Source organism: Ursus arctos, unplaced genomic scaffold (assembly GCF_023065955.2).
Source record: "Ursus arctos isolate Adak ecotype North America unplaced genomic scaffold, UrsArc2.0 scaffold_8, whole genome shotgun sequence".
Lineage (NCBI taxonomy): Eukaryota > Metazoa > Chordata > Mammalia > Carnivora > Ursidae > Ursus > Ursus arctos.
The window spans coordinates 1723212-1745011 of NW_026623100.1; the positions used below are offsets into that span (position 1 = coordinate 1723212).

The 21800-nt window shown below is 53.0% G+C and overlaps 1 protein-coding gene across 4 annotated transcripts in view; it reads left to right on the forward strand.

Annotated features, from left to right (window-relative positions):
• Positions 1-21800, forward strand: part of EDAR (ectodysplasin A receptor) — a 96341-nt gene that overhangs the window by 61548 nt on the left and 12993 nt on the right. For 2 of the 4 annotated variants that reach the window (XM_057309279.1, XM_057309278.1), the window contains exons 6-12: positions 6380-6465; positions 12648-12734; positions 14287-14415; positions 14531-14605; positions 14907-14979; positions 17523-17679; positions 18850-18910. In XM_057309279.1, coding sequence (XP_057165262.1) covers positions 6380-6465; positions 12648-12734; positions 14287-14415; positions 14531-14605; positions 14907-14979; positions 17523-17679; positions 18850-18910 — 668 coding nt within the window. The remainder of the gene's footprint in view (positions 1-6379; positions 6466-12647; positions 12735-14286; positions 14416-14530; positions 14606-14906; positions 14980-17522; positions 17680-18849; positions 18911-21800) is intronic. The other 2 variants (XM_026516135.4, XM_057309280.1) reach the window with 1 other exon arrangement.

Consider the following 21800-nt stretch of genomic DNA (forward strand, 5'->3'; position numbering starts at 1 on the left):
ATGGTGGTGATGATGGAGGCAGGTGGTGTTAATGATGATGGTGGTGACGATGGAGACAGTGGTGATGGTGGAGGCACTGGTGCTGATGATGGTGATGGTGATGATGGAGGTGCTGATGATGGAAGCAGTGGTGGTGATGATGGAGGTGATGGTGGTGATGATGGAGGCAGTGGTGATGGTGGAGGCACTGGTGGTGATGATGGTGATGGTGATGATGGAGGTGCTGATGATGGAGGCAGTGGTGGTGATGATGGAAGTGGTGATGGTGATGATAGAGGTGCTGATGATGGAGGCAATGCTGGTGATGATGGCAGTGGTGATAATAGAAGTGGTGGTGGTCGTGGTAGTAGTGGTATTTTGAATAACACACTATACTTTGCAACCCACTTGTGCACATTATCTTTCTGGATCACTATACTGAATTAAGAGAAGGAAGAAAGTAAGAAGGCTATATTTAAATAAGAACATGAGGCATTAGTCTATAAGAAGAAGGAAATACAAAGAAGGCAGATAGACCCGCCAACCTCAGAATAGATTGGAAGTGAATAATTCTTTAAAATGAGGAGATCTTACAAACTTGCAGAAATTAACCTTAGTTCAAATTTGCTACAGAGAAGCATTGATTCCCATGGCTTCCACCACCATCTTTCTGCCGGTGACCGTCCCCCACCCCTGTTCTCTCCAGTTTTCTGTCTTCAGTTCAGACCTACCTCCAGAGCTACAGACCTGCTTTTCCAAATATCTGCTTGACAACCCCACGTCAGTGTCCCTGACACAGCATGTGATTCAAACACATTGGTCAAATGAATAAAGAAAGCAAGGGAACCTTATTGCAGAGCTTTATTTTTCAATATGCAAAAAAGCAGGTAGCTATACCTAAGGAAGACGTTAGCCTGTTCTCTTAAAGAATACGATAAAGACAAAGTTCTGTAGCCGACAGTCTCTAATCTAGTTGTCGAGGTTATTGTGTTGTAGGGGCTCCACCAGAAGGAACATGTTAGAAGAAGCAGAATCGAGGCATTCCCACCCAGTGAATGGTACAAGCGTCCATTGAGAGACTTCTCTGCACAGCTGCTGTGCTTGAAGGAGAGAAATTCAGTATGATCTTCCCATTAGGCGGGTAGAATTAGGCTCTGAGAACGTGTATGCTTCCTGGAACCTCACCTTCACCAGTTTTTATTCGTGCAGATACATAATTCATGAAAGAAAGGCAGAGTTCCACGGACTGACTATAGGTGTGCCGAGGAAAAGCATACACCCCTTGCCGTGTTCACCTTGGAAAGCAAATAATCCTCTTTTCAAAATCTCAACTTCCTCTGAGAGCCTCTCAGTGTGGGAAGCTGACCTGACATTCACAGCCTAGCATAAATTAAGAGCCTACCGGGTAGGCGCTAGTGAGGCAAAGAGGAAAGACACGGTCCTCTTTGACGTGAGGGAGTGAGACAAGAAAATCAGTAATCACAGCATAGTGTGGTAGGCGCACACGGTGTTCTAGTCCAGGAAGGACCCCTCCCTTCGGGGTTAGGGAGGTGGGTCAGGAGGGGTCTCAGAAGACTTCTCAGGGTGACGTTGGAATGGTGGGAGTTAGTCAGGCTAAGAATTAGGACAGAGCTCTCCAAGATGTTCGGGGCAAAGCTCAAAGGGGCAAGCAACCTGATGGGATGTGGAGCTGCGGGTCCCCGTGGTAGCACAGCACATGCACCCGTGGGGGTGTGGAGAAACCTGCGAGGCGGGCGGGGGCCAGAGAGAAAATGGCTCTGGAAAATGGTGCTGAAGACACTGGTCTGTAGCTCGATGCTGAAGCAGGCCACTAGGCAGAGTTTAAGCTTGTACAGGACACAGCTGGGCAGCACCTTGGAATAATCCTCTCGGCAGCAGTGAGGAAAATGTGCTGCGTAGGGAAGACATGGGAGCCCAGGGGCATCGTGAGAACGGGGGCAAGATGGGAGCCTTGGAAGTTGGAGAGAGAGGAAAAATTTGAGAGTTCATTGGAAGATAGATAGAGCTGATTGGAGTGGGCATGTGGGGTGTGGGGAAGGAGATCTTGAAGAGGAAGCTCAGATGTCGGCCTTGGCCAGCTGTGTGGACAGTGATGCCATTTGCTAAGAGGTGGGATACAGGAGGATTAGGATTATTGGAGGGAGGGTGGAGGGAAGATGGAGGATGTATGTATGCATTTGAGGTGGTTGTAACATCCAGACCAATGTATCTGACACTTAGATGGATAAACGGGTATGAATCTCAGGTTGGATCTGGAGGTCATCTCTGCATGAATGGTGTGGGAGCCGCTGGTGCAGACAGGCTCCTCCAGTGAGGCAGCTTCACAGAGGGGGAGCAAGGGTAGGTGCAGAACGGAGCCTCGCCCACAGCATTGCTCTGACCCAGCCCTGCAGCCGTGGCCCAGACCATGCGTGCATCCCACAGTGGTCTGGGAGATTCAGCCATCGTATTATTCCCGATGATCTAAAAGGGGCAGTGATTATGAACTTCGAGCAGCCTGTTTTGTTCTTACCTAGATCCACAGAGACTTTCTAGCCAGAAAGCACAGCCCTGGGACCAACGCAGTACATAACCTTGTCCGGTAGGCAGGTGCCAGCTTGGTCACCAGAAAGGCTGTTCTGTGGCAGTGAAGGCAATTTCCTTGGCCCTCACACACTTCCCAGAAGGAGGATTCCCAGTGGAATGGTTGTGAGCACGCTGCCTCTAGAAGGCTTCAAAAGATAAGGATAACCATCTGTAGAATTAGTGGGGAGGCTGACATCTATACTCTTAAAAGGGTCTTCCCAGCTCTAAAGTCTTGAGTAACTCCCTCCCTGCTCCATGAAAATAGTGACCCGCTTCTTTCATACCTTGTCTGCGGCCCCCAGGACACTGGCTGAGTGGGCGAAGGCCGCTGTGCAGGAGACACATTCAACTTGCATCTCAGTGTGTCCTCACATTGCTCCGCAGATGCGAAGATGTAGTTTGTTTCCAGTTTGGCCCTGTCACTCCCAACCCCCAAGGCCACTGCCACAAAAGGCCCCTACTTTATCTCCGGTCCCCCAGCCTCCTCCTACGGGCTCTGTGGAGCTTGGTGCTTGTCAGGGGAGGGCCCCAGGGCCTCCCACCTCCTGTTACACACCCTAGGTCTAGGGAACAAATAAAGCTCTCATGCTGTGTCACAGGGAGGATTACAAGGAGTTTTGGTAAGCTGGCACTGTTTGCTCAGTAAAAGGCTGTTTTCATTCCTGAGTTCGTGTGGCTGCCAGGCCGCAATGCAGGCCGCCTCAGAGTTGTCTTCCTAACGCCACAGGTTGCCTTGGCCCCGGCCCCCTTGTGGTTTGGCAGGCACGCTCTCCTTCTTCTTTGCCCTCTCTGCTGTGCATCAGTATGTGGCCGAGAGGCTGGCAGAACAGTGAGCACACACGGCTTTCCTGTTGAGAAAGGCTGTGTGGGAGGACCAGGAACCAAAACAGGAGAAGAGGAAGACAGCTAAGGCTGCATTGCATAGCCTGCCTCCGCCCCTGCCAGGGCATCATCTTACCCACAGCTGGCTGTGGCCCTCTCACCTTCTGCTGGCTGGCTTCCACTTGGCATCTACTCCCTTCAAATAAGGCATTCTGGGGCGGTTGGAGGACCAGGTGAAGAACACGGTTCTACATGCCACATTGTGTGGGAAGACGGAGCATCCAATGGCTCGGTGGTATCCATTATGAGCTTAGGAAAGGAAATCTTTGGGGGAAATCTATCATCTATTGACATGGAGGAAGTCGGTCACTTCATAGATGATTCTAGAGGCCCATTTTTTTTTTTTTAGATTTTATTTATTTATTTATTTATTTATTTGAGAGAGAGAGAGCATGAGCAGGGGAGGGGCAGAGGGAGAGGACAAAGCAGGCTGTCTGCTGAGCAGAGAGCCCAACTCAGGGCTCCATCCCAGGAGCCAAAGGGAACTGCTTCACTGACTGAGCCACCCAGGAACCTCTAGAGGCCCCATTTAAACTCACTTTTATTTTGGTCTACTTACCTTAATCAACCTTTGAGGAAAAAACCAAAAAAGAACTAAGAAAAGTGTAAACATGGATGGAAGTGTAGGAAATTAGGCCTGTACAGAAAGACAGAGGGACCAGTAGTCTCTTGCAGGGCCACGGAGCCCTGCGTGAATGCCCAGCTTCAAGCTGAGGGGACCCCGTCGGAGAGAGGCGCCCAGACAGTTGTTCTGGGCTCCTGCATAGCCAGGATGAGAGTTGTGGATGCGAGCTCCAGCAGGAGCTGCTGACGTTTGCCCTGAAGAGGACACTCTCACACTTGAGAATGTCCTGCCGGGACATGTGTGAGGGAGTTGACACACCAACTCAGGCAGTGCCATCCCACAGCGGCCGCCCGGGGCCAGCTTATTTTTTAGATGTATAGCCTTTCAATATTTTGTTTCTTGGCTAAGTTATTTAATACGTCACACCGCTTGGTCCAGACGCGTGGTGAGGACAGGAGGCCGAGCTGCGGCTGTGGAGAGCCCCCGAGGGAGGCGGACAGAACCGCTCGAGGTGAGAGCGAGAGGGAGCCATGTGCGGAGGAGGGGCAACAGACTGGCCCCCAGGCGTGGAGAAGAACTTTGTCTCATTATTTATGTTTCCAACCAACGTTGGCCTAAAACTGTCCTTCCTCAGTACCCAGCACAAGTACCAGGAATACAGACACGAACGAGGCTGGCCCTGAGGGGCTCCCAGGCCAGATGCAGAGACAGTCCCGACCTGGCAGAAGACTGCTGGCGGTGGAGGTGAGGGGTAACTCAGAGGCCCAAGTGCCAGCGCTGGGTCTGGGTGCGAGAATCTGGGGGCTGGCCTGGAGCCGGTCACCCTCGTGAGGCCACACACAGACACGCGCCACGTCCTAGGAGCAGATGCACCGTCGGCCCCACTGTCACTTCCTGCGTCCCAGGCACAGATAGCTTCTGGAGGGTGGCAGAGTGTGTGTTTGAGAGAGGCTTTTTCCAGAAGACTTAACTGGAAAACTGGCTGTTGTGGCTTCTCTGAGGAGTGTTTTGAGATTGGTTAATTAATGTTTATGAGATACACAGGGATCTGAGGATAAAAGGCCCTGAGGAAGGACAGGCAATTATGATCATAATGTTATTGATAATCGTCCAGGTTATGGCGGCTGGAGTCCAAAGACATCCCCCCCCCAGCACTCCTGCCACGCTGCCACCTACCCTACCATCAGTAGGGGCCTGCGTGTGCACAGCTAATAAAAAAAGAGATTAAAACCAACCATGGAAAAGTCCAATAGTGGAGAGGGATTTTTCATCTCTTGAATTATAATGAGGGAAAACTTTGGCACCAGCTCATGTTACTTAATCGACCTCTCATGATGTGATAAATGGCTCCATGATCACCGCCGAACGTGTGTTTATGGAAAGCAGGCACCCGCCAAGAGAAGTGCCAAAGTCTGCAGGTGGAAAGGAGCCGGAGCTGTGAGCACCGGAAGCGAGGACTGCTGGGTCGACGGGGGTGGCAGGTTTTGCAGAGAGCTCTGACCCAGGGTGCAGAGCTCTGCAGGGAGGGCGTTCTAAGAGCTGGCATGGTCACCGAGGCTGGCACACCGACACTGGGAAGCTCGACAGACATGGCATCAACGGGGGGAGGACTTCACGTCTTACTGTGAGTGATTTCTCCTTTTCCTTCTAGATGTGCAGCCCCAGCGTAAGCCTTTGCCTTGGGCAGTGTCTGGGTCAGGTGCTTATGAGGGGGAAGCAGAGGAATCTCAGTTAAGACCTGGTTGTATGTCAGGCCACACCGAAGGCCTTCTGCACTGAGCTCTCTAGATACTGCTGCTGTCTTTCTGTCCGCTGCGGCCAGCTCTGTCCAATCTCAGCAGGTGTGCGGGAGGTCGGGGAGGTGCCAGCGTCCTAGGGGCTCATAGACACATTTGCCAGTAATCCCACCAGGCTAGAGGCTCTGAGACAGCCGCTCGCTGGGTCAGGGGGTGCTCCTCCTCCAGGGGGTTCTGGCTCACTGGCTGGGACACCCAGAGAGCAAATCAGTTCTCCTGGCAGGTACTCAAGGGACTGATGTGGGTGAAGATGATGATCGCTCACACACACTGAGCAAATCCATCAGTGAAAAGGACCAAACAGGAGAAGAGATTAAAAGGCCCAAAGTGGTCCAAAATATTGGAAAAAGAATGTTCCATTTCAAGTTATGCTGAAAACTCCCAAGGAAACTCAGTGGTCAAAATGGGCTGCTGTCTCTGAGAGCTCCTGACTCCCATGGCATATGTCTTGCTCCTGACTTTGGTGATGCTTGGAGCATGCCTAAATCATGGGCATGCCAAGTGGTCAGTCCTTGCTTGTGGTGACGCCCGGCTCACCCGTCTGCTCTGTCTTGTCTCTCCCTCCCTGCAGCTACTACATGTTGGAAAACAGACCCAGGAACATCTATGGCATGGTCTGCTACTCCTGCCTCCTGGCACCCCCCAACACCAAGGAATGTGAGTGCTCTTGTCCTTCCATCAGAACGGTACTGCTCACACACTGTATCTTTCATTACCTGGGGTTGGAGAAGGAAGCCCGTCCCAGTACCTGGACAGATGAGGTACAGCAAAGGCAAAACGAAAAATGCTCCTGTGGGCTGGCCAGCCAGGTGCAGGTCCCTGCAGGGAGGTTTGCTATAGCTGAGCTTAGGAAAGGACTTAGGTCAGTCACCTGCCACCTGGTGCGAGTTTTCTCATCTGTGATACGGGTGCCAAAACCTGAACCCCCCCCCCCATGCAATTATTGGAAAAACCAATGAGATCACAGTTGCCAAGGTGTTTTGCAAAGTCCTGCAAAGCGCTAGATGATTGTGAGTGTAAGTGTATATGTGTTTTCAAACCAGATAAGGCCAAGGGAAAGGTGAGGAGTGGTCACAGTGAATGAACCGGATTCCACGAAGCCCACGTGAGCAGTGAGGCTCACGAGTTCAGAGTCCCGCCATAGGCTCTTTCTTTCCCATTTTCATTCTGGTTGATTCTCACTGCATGTATCTGTAAGGAAGGGAACTCTGCTGTAGAGAGTGTAGTGTGTGGCCGCTTGGAGCTGTGGTCTGGAGAGACACCATGGAGGTGGGTGGGCGGACAGCTGGTCCCTGGGCTGCAGGGGTCCTTCCTTGCTCTCCCCCAACCCCACTCCCACTGCAGGGCAGAAGAGGGGCTGTGCGGGGACCCTGCCTCTCCCAGCTCTCCGTAAGGCCCCCACCCCATGTGCTCACGATAATCCTGCCCTGGAGAACAGAACAAGGCCTGCCCCTTAGGAATGGTGGGAATTGGGGAAGGAGAGCAAAAAGAGAAGGGAACCACCTCTCCCTCTCCTTTACCTTTGGGTTTGGGGGGAGGAGGTAGCCAGGTGAGCATGTGGCAGGGCTGGTGGGGGGCGTCGCCCCCTCTTGCTGGATTGCTTCAGTAGAGCACCGGCAATATGGATTTGCGTGTCTTTAAAGCGGAGCTTTGTACCAGCCGCATGCTCATTAATTCACAAATTAGAGGAGGCCCACGGGCTCCAGGCTGCCAGCAGGTCCTGTGGTGAATCAGCTGCCGTGCCACTGTCTCCTGCTGGGGAATCCCAGCCAATTCAGTACCAGATAGTTCTGGATGGAGTCCTCACTGAGAAGATGTCAGGCACTCCCCACCCGGGTTGAAAAGGCTCTTTGCCTGTGGAACCTGAAAAACAGCTCCCACACAAGATCTGTCCCTGTGTGGGACTTCCATAACCACCTGGCCGGCTGGAGGGGCACCTCCCTCCTCTTGCCATCCGACAGTGGGCGCCATCACACGGGGAGAGAAAGCAAAGCCCCTGAGCCCCGGACACTTCGAGAAGGAGTGCATCCCCGCCCTAACCCCTAGCCCTAAATTGCTTAACTGAAAACCCGCTCCGGGTAAGACCTCATAGCAAATGCATGGCATTCCTAGAAGAAGCCAGCAAAACCACCGAAACCTAGAGTCAGGGTGCAAGCCACCAGACCTCTGTGTGTCTGTGCGGTATGTGGGGAGAGGCGACCAGCTGGGCCTTGTCGGGTGATATGGTGCACGGAGCCCTGCCTGGGTCAGGGCCTCGAGTGTCATAGCGAGGAAGAGATGGTGTGGCTTCAGATTTGGGCTTCATTATGAGTGTCCCCTCTTGGGAAAGTTACTTAACTTTGTGCCTCAGTTTCCCCACCCTTAAAATGTGGATCTCTCTCTCAGGAGATGTAGTGGGGTTGGGATGGCATGTCAGCGTATGAAGTGTCTGCTGTAGTGTCACACACGGCACTCAGGAAGCAGGTGGCAACTTCACAGCCCAGCGACTGAGCATGGCTCCACCCCAGGTCTCCTGGACCCATGCAGGCTGCACCTCCCATGCTGACCTCCTGTCCTCCCTCAGCTCCCCTGGGACCCAGCTGGCAGGAGCCCTCTCTCACAGAGCGTTGGAGGGAGCAGTGAGGAAGCTCTGGGCCTGTGGACTCACTTGTCCCATCGTCATTGCTTTTATTTTCACTCCTCTTCGTTTTTATTATGACACCAAGCCCTGTGTCAGGCCCAGGATGGACTCACCTTTTGGAAAAGTCTGCTCAGGAAAGCTGTGGCAAGTTTCATTCAGATGCCATCGTGCGATGCCCAACAGTGATTCAAATGTGAAGCTTTGGCGTCCCCAAATGCCAGCAGCCAGCTGTTTCTAACACAGGGTTTCTCAAACTTGAATGCATACACCTGTCACCAAGCCTGTTAAAAAAGATCCTGGTGCAGCAGGTCTGGGGTGGATTCCCAGACTGCATTTCCAGCAAGTTCCCCAGGGACCTCACTTTGAGCAGCCAGGTTGGAATGGCTCTGCCCGTTGTTCCAGGATCCGCCACTGGGGGGCGCTGGGCCAACGCAGCCGCCTGGGAGCACACTCCTCAACTACCCTAAGAACCAATAAACAAATCACTCCTGAAAATCCAACCTGCTTGCCCCGCGCAGAGAATCCCAGCAGTCTTTAATACATATGGCATATTTATAAATTGTGTGGATTAACAAACCTCAAAGGCCCCGTAAATCCTGTCGTCGCATTGAATAGAAGTATTCCTGCATTAAGCCCCACACTTAAGAGTCCTCAAATTCCTCTTGAGGAAGGTGGACGAACACAGTGCGGAGCCCTGCCCCTCCCGTACCTACTGTCCCAAGTCAGTGCTGCCGCGAACACACCCATGAGCGAGGCAGAGCCAAGCCCCACGTACTTTGATTTTAATGTAGACTTTGTGTGGAAATTCACGTCAAGTTTCTAGGACGACAGTCTTCATCAGGCCTCCCTTACTCCTATCCTGCAGGACCGCCTCTCTGCTTAGAGCTAGGCTCCAGGGGGAGCTTACGCAGGGTAAGATGGATCAGTAGTCGACCACCCAACAGAAACAACAACTGAAGAACATTTTCATCCAATGATCCGTTCCAAGGAGTCCAAATGAACCCAAAACACAGGGCTCATGTTGGAGCGGAAGGAAACTGCCCAGACACCAAATACTCGTTAGACCAGAGCGGAACCTGGAACAGGGAACTTGCCGAGCAGGGACCTGGTGGCCGTGGCATGCCGTGCTCAGGGCACCTGCCCACGGAGATAGACCTCTAATCATGCGGTCTTCCTGCTCACCCTCCCTCTCACCCTGGGATGTGCTCAGAACAGAACGTTCTCTCTGTTGGCTCAGGCATCACGGAACAACAGAGCACACCCCGCCCTGCACCTGCAGCCAGGGCTGTTAGTTGACACTGGCTGGAGCTCAGTTAGGGAAAATGTCTAGTGCACCAGGGTGGAGGCACGGCCCTGCTTTCCACCTGAGCGAGGACGGGAGCCACCCGTTGGGGGTGGGGAGGTGTGCATTAGTGACGGGTGCTGGCCTGCACGCAGTGTTTGCGGATGGCGCCGTGGGAGCAGCCCTGCCAGCCAGGCGCAAAGGCATCGCGCGAAGTCTATGTGCAGCCAGGCTGTTCTCATTGTTTTCCCTGGACCACAGGCCTGGGCACACGTGGGCCCCCAACCCCAGCCTCTGTCACCCAGCCTTGGCCGGCAAGCCCTGGCAGAAAGGGGCAAGAAGAGACAAAGATGACAAATCCACAAACAGAGCCCACGGGTATTTTTTTTCCCTGAGAAATAGCTTAAGCTCCCTTAAGTCCCTTACCAAACAGATAGATTAGCTTTGTTTTCAGTGTCGTGTTTGCTTTTAAAAAGGAAAGCAGGTTTTGCTTGAAGCTATGCCCCATGTCACTTTTCCCACTTGAGGGGATGCTGTTGAAGTCTCCCTTACCACAGTGGAGGGGAGCCGCGTGGCCTGTGAGGTGCACATGGCAGAGCCTCCAGCCCCAGGGCTGGCCACGTGCACACAGCCCTCACTGGGACGGTGGGCGGGGGGGAACCTTCCCACCAGCACCTCCCAAGAGCCCACTGGTTCTGAGGCCAGGGGAGAAGGCTAGAAGGCTAAATGGAAAAGCAGAGAGTTGTCATGAGTTTGGGGGTGAGGGGCATGAGAAAGCTTCTCTTTGTCCTCCAGAAAGGCAAAGAAACCTCTCTAAGCTCTGGACACCAGCAGGGCCACTCCCAGGGAAGCGCAGGCACAGGAAGGCCCCACAGAGGAAGCAGGAGACCTGCCCCTTCCAGCTGCCATCAACAGCATTCCTGCTTCCAACTGCTCCGTCCATCTTGCGGTGCTGTGGGCCCATCAGTGTCCACATATGAGGCAGCCCCGCAGGGGACAGAGACCAGGTGAAGGGGCCAAGGCCAGGAGCTCCAGATAAGCTAGGTCCCTGGGCTCCAGAAGCAGCAGATCGCCAGAGAGGAGACGCCTCTGGTACTGAGGGCTCTGATTTAGCAAGATTGCTCCAAGCGTGGGCTGGGAGGGTGGCAGGCTGGCACCAGCAGCTCCCATGCTGGCCTGGCCAACAAGCCTTCCTGGGTTCCCAGGCCAGCCCCGTCCTGGGGCTGATGAGGAGGGTGTGTGCCTCACACCCCTCAGTGCTTGCCTAGGTAGGTGTGTGGTTTAAAGAGCCTGCAGATGACATTTCTCAGCCAGCGGCCAACAGTTAAATTCCTGGCCAACCCAAGTGACAGACAGGCCAGCTTTGAGACCTACGACACCTCACAGAAGTGCAGTTACCCTGGGAGCCAGTCCTCAGCCTGTCCCTGTGCCCTCCCAAGCCTCCCTCTATTTTATTTGCAGAGATTTCTGTTTGTTAAAGGGTGTAAGGAGCAGATGTTTCTAGCCCTGCTCTCCCGCGACCTTGTCTACTTACTGGACACAGATGTGTGGCTAATTCAGCAGGACTTTCCTCACCAGATTGGCTGTGGTCCCATCTCCTGAGTTGCCCCATGCTGTGTGCACAGGTGGCTTTACAGATACCAGTCACAGAGTGTGGCTTTTCCCGAGAAGCTTCGCTTAAAGAAAATGTTCCTGGGGGCACCTGGGTGGCTCAGTCGGTTAAGCGGCTGCCTTCGGCTCAGGTCATGATCCCAGGGTCCTGGGATCAAGCCCTGCATTGGGCTCCCTGCTCAGCGGGGAGCCAGCTTCCCCCTCTGCCTGCCGCTCCCCCTGCTTGTGCACATGCTCGCTCTGTCTCTCTCTCTCTCTCTCTCTCTGACAAATAAATAAAACCTAAAAAGAAGAAAAAAAGAAAACCTCCCTGTTACAGACAGTTCTCACGGATGCTAGAGGCCGGCTGACCAAGGTCCCCGAGTCAGCGCCACTCCTCCTTGCTGGGCTGGCTGCAGGGACCACGTGTGTGACTTTGGGGAGGCCAGCTCACCTGCCCTTACTTGGAAGTGTGCAAGCCCACTTTCACGAATTACTCCAGCACAGGACAGACAAAAGTGAGACAGAAGGAAGCATATCTGAAATAGGATTTATCAACAGCAAAACTCAAGTCCTGCCTAAAGGAAGGTTGACCCTCAGAACATTGTGTTTTCTGTGGCAGAACAAACAATTTCTTAGGGACTTGATTGGTTACAAAACCAGCTTCCATTTCAACTCTGTTAACTGATACTTTTTAAATAGAGAAGGGAAGTTTTATGAGTCACAATTTTGAGGGAAGGCAGAGTTCTTCTCTGCTCTTAGACTGTTTGGTCACAAGTATTTAAAAAAGTGAATCACAGGAAAATCCTAAAGGAAAACACACCAGATTGTCAAACTCAGGGAGCGAGGCTGTCAGTGATTCTTCTATTTTTTCTTGTGTTCCCATTTTCTCCCGATTTTTAAAAATGGCACATATTACTTTTATAACTAGAAAAAGTATTAAAAATGCATTCCTGTTTTATGTAATTGAAGAAATTTCTCAAGCTTTATTTTCCCCCAATACTTTTGCATATATACGAATTTTTCTCATCTCTGTAGATGGCATATATTTTACCTCTGTTCATAGAAAAATTGAGCTGGTGAGGCACCCCTGTTTAGTCTTAGCAGATTTACCTATGTGTCTTCTTCCTGAAGAAAAGCGTTTGGGAGGTCAGAGTGCTCTTTAGGGATTATGAAACATGCTAAGAAATGAAAATGTCCTCCTGTCCCGCCGCCCCCGCTGCAGTGCCCGTGTAATCTAGAATTCTAGATGTCTGGCTCTGCGGCTGCACCTTGCTTTCCGTCCTGGAAGGTGGGGCTTGTCCAGGTCATCCCGGGGCACACGCGGTGACTGGGTTCCCCTCGCAGGTGCAGGAGCCAGCTCCGGAGTCTCTGCCAACTTCCCCAGCACCTCTGGCAGCAGCACCCTCTCTCCCTTCCAGCACGCCCACAAAGGTAAGGACTGTGCTTCTGCAGCTGGCCAGCTGCAAATAAGGGGCCTGAATGAAAGCGAAGAGGGAGGCTGGAAGCAGCTATGAGGAATGGCAGTGGGACTCTTCGGTGCCCCCAGTAGCAGGAAGCTGGTCGTGAGCTCCGCGAGGAGTGGCAGCGACCTCTGCCTGGGCGCCCTGGCGAGAAAGGCACCTTCCTGGTGCGGCAGGGTGGTGCTCAGGGTGCAGGCGGCTGGGCGGCGGAGAAGAAGCTTCCTGGCCATGGCTGGGCCTGATGGCAGCAGCCATTCTGTTGCTGGCTTTCAGATCAGCTTTAGTATTCATTTCCAAGAACTACATTTTGCTCCCTAATCCCTTAGAGATGGAAAGGCTTTGAGGAGGGTGGAGGCCCCTGTCTTTCTCAGATGGAGGCCTCACACTGGTCCCTCCTGCCATCTGGCAGTTTCAGTGCCACCCATTATTTAAGCATATTTAAGGCCCAGGTCTCAGAGAGGTTCAGGGGCCCTTCAGAGTCCCACAGTGCACTCAGCACGCTAGCCTTGGCATCGCCCCCCAAACCTGACCCTCCTGCACATTCACAGAGCATCAAAGCAAGAAGACTTTGCTAGGATAGACCAGTCTCATTTCCACCAGGCCCTGCGTGGGGGCCGGGAATAGCACACAACACAGCGAATATGAAAGCCTTTCTATCAGCCATACCTGGCATCCGAATGATGATTTCTTGCAGACACATCCCAGCCAGGAGGACAGGCGTGGAAACCGGCAGCGCTGGGGCTACGAGCTCTGGTGCCTCTTTCCAAAACGGCTGCTGCCTCCTTCAGTGGGTCCCCAGTGCTTTAGATCTTGTCCCTTTCCCGTGGGAATGGTGGATCACCAGGATCCTGCCTCACGAGGACCAGAATCCTGTTTGTTATTTCAGAGAATGAGAACAAGCATCAGGGCATTGTACGTGTCAAGGGCAGGCATTACTGAGGAAGCCAGCGAGAGCCCCCTGGGGAAGGGAACCCTGTGGTGGGGGTGACAGAACAGAGGAACAGAGGAAGAGGTGCGCGGCAGCCCCTGCACCACCTTTGCCCTGCGAGTCTGATTACGACGCTTAGTTTGAAATTGCATGAGACACAGGATAGCGCCAAACCAAGAACAGAATCTCTGGCCCTCAGAGGTGACTTCTGCTTGGATGGAACTGTCTTCAGGACACTTGCTCGTGGGCTTCTTCCTCTCTGCACCCCAACTCGCCCAGGATTCCCCAAGTAGTAGCACCAAAAGCAAGCACTTTAGGAACAACTGAGCAAGCCTAAGCCTTGGTGTTCCAGATGAGTCTGGATCAGCCTCCATTAAGACCAGCCAGGGGAGCTCCCAGGCAGTCCTGACATGATGGCCAAGGCGAACCTGTAAGGTTTAGCTCTGAGGCTAAGCAAGTGTATGGGATTCTGAGGGTCCCCTGGAAGCGTCTCCTGCCACAGGCACCATGGTCTTCTTGGAGGGCGGCCTCTGCAGGCCTCAGGGGTACCTGTAGGAGTCCTGAGCCCTGTGTTGCCCTCTCTCCCCGCCTCCAGCAGAGCTCTCAGGCCAAGGGCACCTGGCCACGGCCCTGATCATTGCCATGTCCACTATCTTCATCATGGCCGTAGCCATTGTCCTCATCATCATGTTCTACGTCATGAAGACGAAGCCTTCTGCTCCAGGTGACTGCTCCTCAATGCCCCCACTCCCTCCCCACAAACACTTGCTCTCCGACCGTTCTGTCAGCTTCCTAGTCCAAGAGCCTGGCTCCTCACACCCTTCCCTTTCTCCAACCAGCCTGCTGTACCAGCCACCCAGTGAAGAGCATGGAAGCCCAAGTGAGCAAGGAGGAGGAGAAGAAAGAGGCCCAAGGTCTGCAAACCCAGCCCCCACACACGGGTGTCCATCCCAGGGTGGAGGTTGTCTGCCCTGCTCGCCACCACCTGGGCAGCCTGGCCTCCCACCTGCTGGTGCTCTCATGCCACCTAGAACAGGGCTGCAGAAAGAGGTGTCAGGGCCCCCACATGGCGCTTGGCCCTGAGGGTGGTGTGGCTTAGTCACCGGGCAGGCCTGCCAAAGAGGAAGTGAAGGGGAGCAGGGAAGGATGAGCTCAGAGCCAGGGGCTGACTCCAGCTCCCTTCCCCTCATCCCCAATCTTCCCATTTACCTGCAGACAGTGTGGTGATTTTCTCCGAGAAGGATGAATTCGAGAAGCTGACCACAGCTCCAGCCAAGACTGCCAAGAGGTAAGTCAAGCCGAAGCAGCCACTCATCAGGGGGTAGAACAGCCCCCAACCCCAGGTGAGGTCAGGGGTCCTCTTGGGGCTCTGAGCAGAAAGGGGAGTAGGCATGCCAGATGGGGAGCATCCCCAGAAGCCTGGCCACTGGCCCGGAGGCAGGGCCCAGGACCAGCAAGGCAGAAGAGTACCAGGCCTCAGCCTCCGCCTCAGCACGGACCTGCAGCAGGGGCCAGGCAGCGTGAGGGGCAGGTGGTTAACACCTTGCTCCAGCACCAGCTGCCCCCCCGCCGCCTTCCTCTTCGACATCCACCCTCTGTTTTGTGAGTGTTTGTGAGTGCCCCCTTTTTCTCCAGCAGCCCACCGCGGCCAACAGCGACACTGGCGTCACTAGTGCTAAAGCCAGAACTGGTATCCCTAAACCCTGGACAGCGCTGGTGAGGATGACGGCTCACGAGCATTCGGTACTTATTGCCCACCAGGCGCCGGGCTAAGTCTGAGTGCCCCACGCGCAAGGTGCTAATATTGCCGCTGATTGTGGGAAGCCGAGGCTTGGAAGCTGTCACGCGCCTGAGGTCACACACGAGGAGTAGCAGGGCCGGGGGACCAGTCCAGGCCATCTGGCCCCACAGCACATTTTGTGCAGGCTCCAGACCAACCACCAACTCTTGTGAAGAAGGCCTCTTAAGGCAGAATTTTGACATACGAGATTTTTACCATATTTATAGCACACATTAGGATGTAGAATCAGCCTGGTTTTAATATCTAGGGCAGAGGGAAGTAAACTTTTCCTTCGCCACCTTAGATGGTCATTTGGACTCGGTCCTGGTTAAGCTCCACAAACCCACCCCACGGTGTCGGTCCCCTGTCTGGCCTCTACCCCGTTGGCCATTCCAGGACCCCATTGTGCCCACGTTGTAGGTGGGGCACAGAGGCCATGGGTGGGGGGCCCAAACTAATCACAGGAAGAGCAAAGGGGCACTATCTCCTGGCCTGGCCACTGGCCTGCAACCTTCCCAGGGTGGGTGAACTCTTGCAAAGCCTTTCGTTTGTAGGAATGATCGTGAACCTAGTCAATCGTGTAGAGCTCTGGCATTAATCAAGCACTTCCAGAGGTGTTACCTCATTTGGAAAACTCCAGCATCTCTCAAGACCCTTGACACAAGGGCAGGAAGCAGACTTAAATCATGAAATCTCTGCATGCTGGGAAAGAAAAGAGTGTGGGTCCCCCTGGGCGGTCCCTTAGATGGGGGTCATTTCCTGTGAGTGCCTCTGTTCCCGCTGACCCCGTTTCAGAGCCCCGGGCTGGGCCCAGCCAGGCTGCAGGGGCTGGCTCAGCAGTGTGCCTCCCTGGGGACGAGCTTCTCCTACCCCCTCCGGTCTGTCCAGCCCTGTGTCTCGGCAACCTCTCCCCTTCTGTTCCTCCAGCCTTAGCTCATTCTCAAAAGTAAGGAGAAGAGTACTCAAAGGGCAAGGATTGTCCTGTGACTTAAGTTTCATCTAAAGACTGAGGAAAATGGGGGATTTGAAGGAATATTTAGAAAAATAATACTTGTTTCCTATGCAAGTGTCGAATAAAAATGACAACCCTCTGTCTGCTCTCAGGTCTTTCTTAGGGAAAGAACCTGGGGCCCTCAGTGGTCTCTGGGGACAACCGTGCTTTTGTTCCTAGACTGCTCTCAGGTGGACACAGCGGTAGGCCAGCCAACTCCGAGTGAGGCCCTGAACTACTGGGCCTCACCTTCATCCGGCCTCTAGCGTTGCGTTTGAGTGTGGGCTTCATTACTATAACCCAGTGGCTAGGAAAGAATAATTCTTTCTAAGTCGTCAGCCAGACCACAGGAAGTGAACAGGATGCCTTAAAAAAAAAAAGAATATTGTTTTTCAGATATTTGGAATGATTTTGAGAGTTTAAGCTCCAACCCATATGTGCCTAGGGCGGTGAGCTGTGTTGGAACGTGGGCCCACCAGGCCTCCTGGGGGAGCTCCCGAGGCCCCCCTCGCAGCTTGCTGTGACCTCACCCACAATGCACACATTTCAGCCAGGTCACCCCCCAGTCAGGAGGGGAGCCCCCCCCCCCCAGGGAGGCTTATTCAGCCTTGTTTTAGGCTGTTCTGGAGAACTTGCACAGACTCAGCTCCAGCCACACAAACCTGTTTGCATTTAGACGCAAGGCTGCACTTGGAGCTGGCAGCATTAAAAATAGGGGGCTGGGACATGTTCAAGAAGTCTTAACTGAGCCGGGCCGGGGGACAGATGAGCAGACGCTGTCCCCCTCCCTGATGAACCCCAGCCCTGCAAGGCTCGACAGACGCCCTGTGAGTCCTCTCCCAGGACACCTTGCAGGCCGCCCTGCATCTGGATCCCTAGGGGAGAGGAGAGCAGAGAACGAGGAGTCGTGAGTGCGGCACGTCACTCTCACCTCGTGCCCAGGAGCTGCGCAGTGAAAGCTTGGGGAACAAGCCCCTGCATCCTAATCGATCTCCCAATCGTCTCCCCGCCGGAAGAATGTGTCAGGGCCCTGCTAACAAACACCCTCCTACTCCCACAGCGAGAATGACGCGTCATCGGAGAACGAGCAGCTGCTGAGCCGGAGCATGGACAGCGACGAGGAGCCCGCCACCGACAAGCAGGGCTCCCCAGAGCTGTGCCTCTTGTCGCTGGTTCACCTGGCCCGGGAGAAGTCAGCGACCACCAAGTCGGCCGGGGTGAGGCCCTGGTGTTGCTCCTTGCTCGCTCCTTGTTGCCCAGGGAGGGGGAGGCGAGAGGGGAGTTTAGATAGAGCCTAGATAGAGTGGCAGGCTTAAAGCAAGACAGTAAAAAAATAGGAAGCGTATCTCTGTATTATCTAGCTTATAGAAGAAAATGAAAGAGAGTAAGCAAAGAGAAAAGTTAAAATTGCTTGGAATACCATAGGACAGAAAAAACCTTTGTAAACATACTGGCGTGTGTCCAAGCAGACAAAATATATATGTGTGTATATACACACACACGCATACACACACAGTGTACACACTTACACATACACACACCCACCGTGTACACACAGATACACACCCATAGCGCACACACATACACACACACATACACACTATGCATTCTGCATGTAAAATTGTCCAAAGGGCTTGTCACCCAAAGCAGGCCACCTCGGAAAGCGCCGTGGCAAGGGGCAAAGAAGCACAGTGCGACCCAGGCTGCCTGAGCGTGTAGCCCGTGATTCGCTGGCAGCCTGATGCAAGCATAGCACAGTGGGTTGCTAGGTAGCAGTGCTAATGTCCCCGCTTGGGAAGCTGGATCTGGCTTAGGTCTGGCCAGGGAGGCCACGCTCTGGGCTGCCCTGAGTTCAGGGACAGCTGTGATGGCACCCATCCCTTGCAGGGACCCTGGAGGCCTCTGGAGTTGTTCTGAGAGGTATTGGCTCCCTTGGGGGCGTGGGACCTTTCAGCCAGGACCCCTTCTGCACCAATGCAGCACAGGCCTCATGTCCTAACCTGGAGCTGTGTGCTCTGGGAGAAGAGTCTGGGGATTGCCGCAGACACAGCCAAGGCTTCTCAGGCCCCTAGTGGCCAGCTGGGGTCCCCACCACTCACCCCGCACACAGACTGATGCCAGGTGTCTTGTGAGCCTGAATGTCCAGTGGAGAATAAACAGCAGCCCCCACCTCTGTGAACAGGGAAGGGGCTTGAGTTGGAGACCCGAAGAAAAGGCTTTCTCCCTGTGACTTCCTGATGAGATGGTCACGTGAGGGCGCCATTCAGCATTTCTGACTCTAAGTCAGGGGACAGCAGCTGCCAACACTGGGATGGAGAATTTGCATTTTTGTGGGCTACCACTTTCTCTTGTTCGGAAAATTAACATTCTCTTAACGTTTCCCGTAGATTCAAAGTCGGAGGAAAAAGATACTGGATGTGTATGCCAATGTGTGTGGAGTCGTTGAAGGTAAGCATGGACACGCTGGAGACACGCACCCCAGAGTTCCCCAAGGATCTTGCCCCCACCGTCAACATGGAGGAGGGGCCTCTGGCAAGAGTCCCAAGGCCCCATGGGGGCCAAGAAAGGCCGCCCACCCCAGCTTGTCGTGTTCCTCATCCCAGAGGCTGGCGAACCCACTTCAGGTGTGGAGGGACGTGGAATTTGGCACCGAACTATTTAAGGCCTTTTCCCTGGCACTCCCCAAGGTGCTTTCCCTCACAGGACAAGAAGATGACACCCAGCCAGCCCCAGGGCAGAGCCTCCCTGGGGGACCGTGGAGAACAGTAGCGGAAGGAGCCAGGGTCCTTCAGGGTCCTCCAGATGCTGTCACCGCACTAGTGTTTTCAGTCACTTACGTAGTCATTAGCTGGCCTTGCCCTTTCCCTGGGTACTGGTCCCCCGCCTCGAAGATGTTTCCCGAGCAAGCAGAGTCAGACTGCCTCACAACTACACTCTGGGTATGGGCAGCAGGACTAGGTATATAAGCATTTCAACCTGAAACCAGAATCCACAGTCCCCATTTCTTCCAAATCTAGGCTCTAACTTACCTTTGTATTCACCCAGGCGACAAAACCCTTCATCACTGAGGTTAGGGAATGTTCCCAGCTTCATCAGGCCACTCGGTCCTGGTCTCACTGGCGTCCCTCCTTGGACTTCTGGGTCTGCCCCAGGCAGGAGGAGCGGAGCCTGGGGAACTCTCATTTCTCCGCATAGGTGGAGCCCAGCACACCGAGCCCAGGGCAGGCCTACTGGATGAGTTCTCCTTTGGCCAGAAATAACTTCCAGGGGCCAAGAACTCGACTTGGCTGCCTGTTGAAACGCAGCATCCCTCCATAAATACACATGCCCCACGTCTGATAAGCCTGGCATGGCTGCCTCGTGGAGAGATTTGCATTCCATCATCCTGGAAAGCTCTTCTCTGTTCCAAAAGATGTCTTGGCCTTTAGAGCCCATACTCCTGGGACAGTGGTTTTCAAATTAATTTCGGGAACCCCACAGGAAAGAGGAGCCTCTGCAGTGAGACTGTGAGCCCCATGTACCTGGCCACCCTCTCACAGCCTGGGGTGTGCGGTGTGCTTATCAAACCTCGGGGACGCTCACATCGCCAAGGCGCAGAACCTTAGCCCAGCAGTGCCCAGCCCTAGGGGAACAGTATATACCCACCCAGAGTCTTCCACTGTCTCCTCTCTGCCCAGCCCACCCCCAAATGCCCCAAGATCCTGATTTAATTTGGCTGGGGTGAGTCTCCGGCATCAATTTCTTTTGTTTGTTTTTAATTAAACTTGTAATTCTGAGATCACTGCAGATTCACATGCAGTGGTAGGACACGATACAGAGTTCCTCTGGACCTTACTCAGTGCCACCCAATGAGACCATCTTGCTGAACCATCTCTGAAAGTCACAATCAGGTCATTGATTGTCATTGTCTTCTGTACCTGAAGACAGAGCCCATTTCCTTCACCACAAAGGTCCCTCTGGATACTCCCCCAACCCTGCTTCTCCTTCGCCGCCGTCAGCCACTAATTCATTCTTCGTTTCTACAGTTTTGTCATTTCATGAACCTTAAGCGAACTCATGCACCATGTAACCTCTTGCCAAAGGCCCTTTTCCTCCACATAATTCCCTGGAGATTCATGAAGGTTGTTGTGTGTGTCGTAGATTTTTCCTCATACCCCTGAGTACCTGCCCACATCATGGACAAATCACAACTGGTCGAAGCACTCATCCGTTTAAGAACATCTTGGTTGTTTCCAGTTTGGGGCTAGGAAGAATAAAGCCACTATAAGGAGCCGTGAATAGGTTTTTATGTGAACATAAGCCATCATTTCTCTGGGATAAATGTCCAGGAGTGAAGTTGTTGGGTTGTATGGTAGTTGCATGTTTAGTGCTTTAAAAAACTGCCTAGGGGCCTGGGTGACCCAGTGGGTTGAGCGTCCAACTCTTGATTTTGGCTCAGGTCGTGATCTCAGGGTCGTGGGGTCGATCCCCGCCCTGAGCTCCGAACTTGGCACAGCACGGCGTCTGCTTAAGATTCTCTCTCCTTCTCCCTCTGCCCCTCCCACTAGTGCTCTCTCTCTCTCACTCTCTAAAATAAATAAATAAATCTTTTTTTTTAAAAAAATGCTAAACTTTTCCAAAATGCCAGTACCGTGTCCATCCCCACTGGCAATAAGTGAGCATTTGCTGGTGTTGCTGTTTTTTATTTTAGTCATTCTGATAGTTATGTTCTCATATCTCATGGTGGTTTTAATTTGCATTTCCTAATGCAGCATCTTTTCATGAGCTCATTGCCGTGTCTATGCCCTCTTCAGTAAAATGTTTCTCTGTGTCTTTTGCCCATTTTCCAACTGGACTGCGGGGATTTTTTGCTGTTGAGTTTTGAATACTAGTCCTTTGAAGGATATGAGATTTGAAGATATTTTCTCCACTGTGTAGGTTGTCTTTCCATTCTCTTAATAGGGTCTTACACAGAGAGGTGAAATTTTGAGGAGTTAAATGTATCAAGTTTTACTTTTACAGATTGTGTTTTTGGTATCAAGGCTAAGATCTCTTTGCCTAGCCTTAGATCACAAAGATTTTCTCTTGTGATTGTTTTCTAAAAAGTTTTATCATTTTGGCATTTGAGTCCATGATTAGTTGGAGTTAATTTTTATAAAAGATGTGAGACTTAGGTTGAGGTGTTTTGTTTTTTTGTTCTTCCCTGTAGACGTCCAGTAGCCCCAGCACCATTTGTTGGGAAGAGCTATCTTTTATCCATTGAATTGCTTTCACACTTTTGTCAAAAACCAGCTTGGGCATACTTGTGTGGCTCTATTTTCTGGGTTCTCTGTTCTGTTGCGCTGATCTGGGTCTCAGC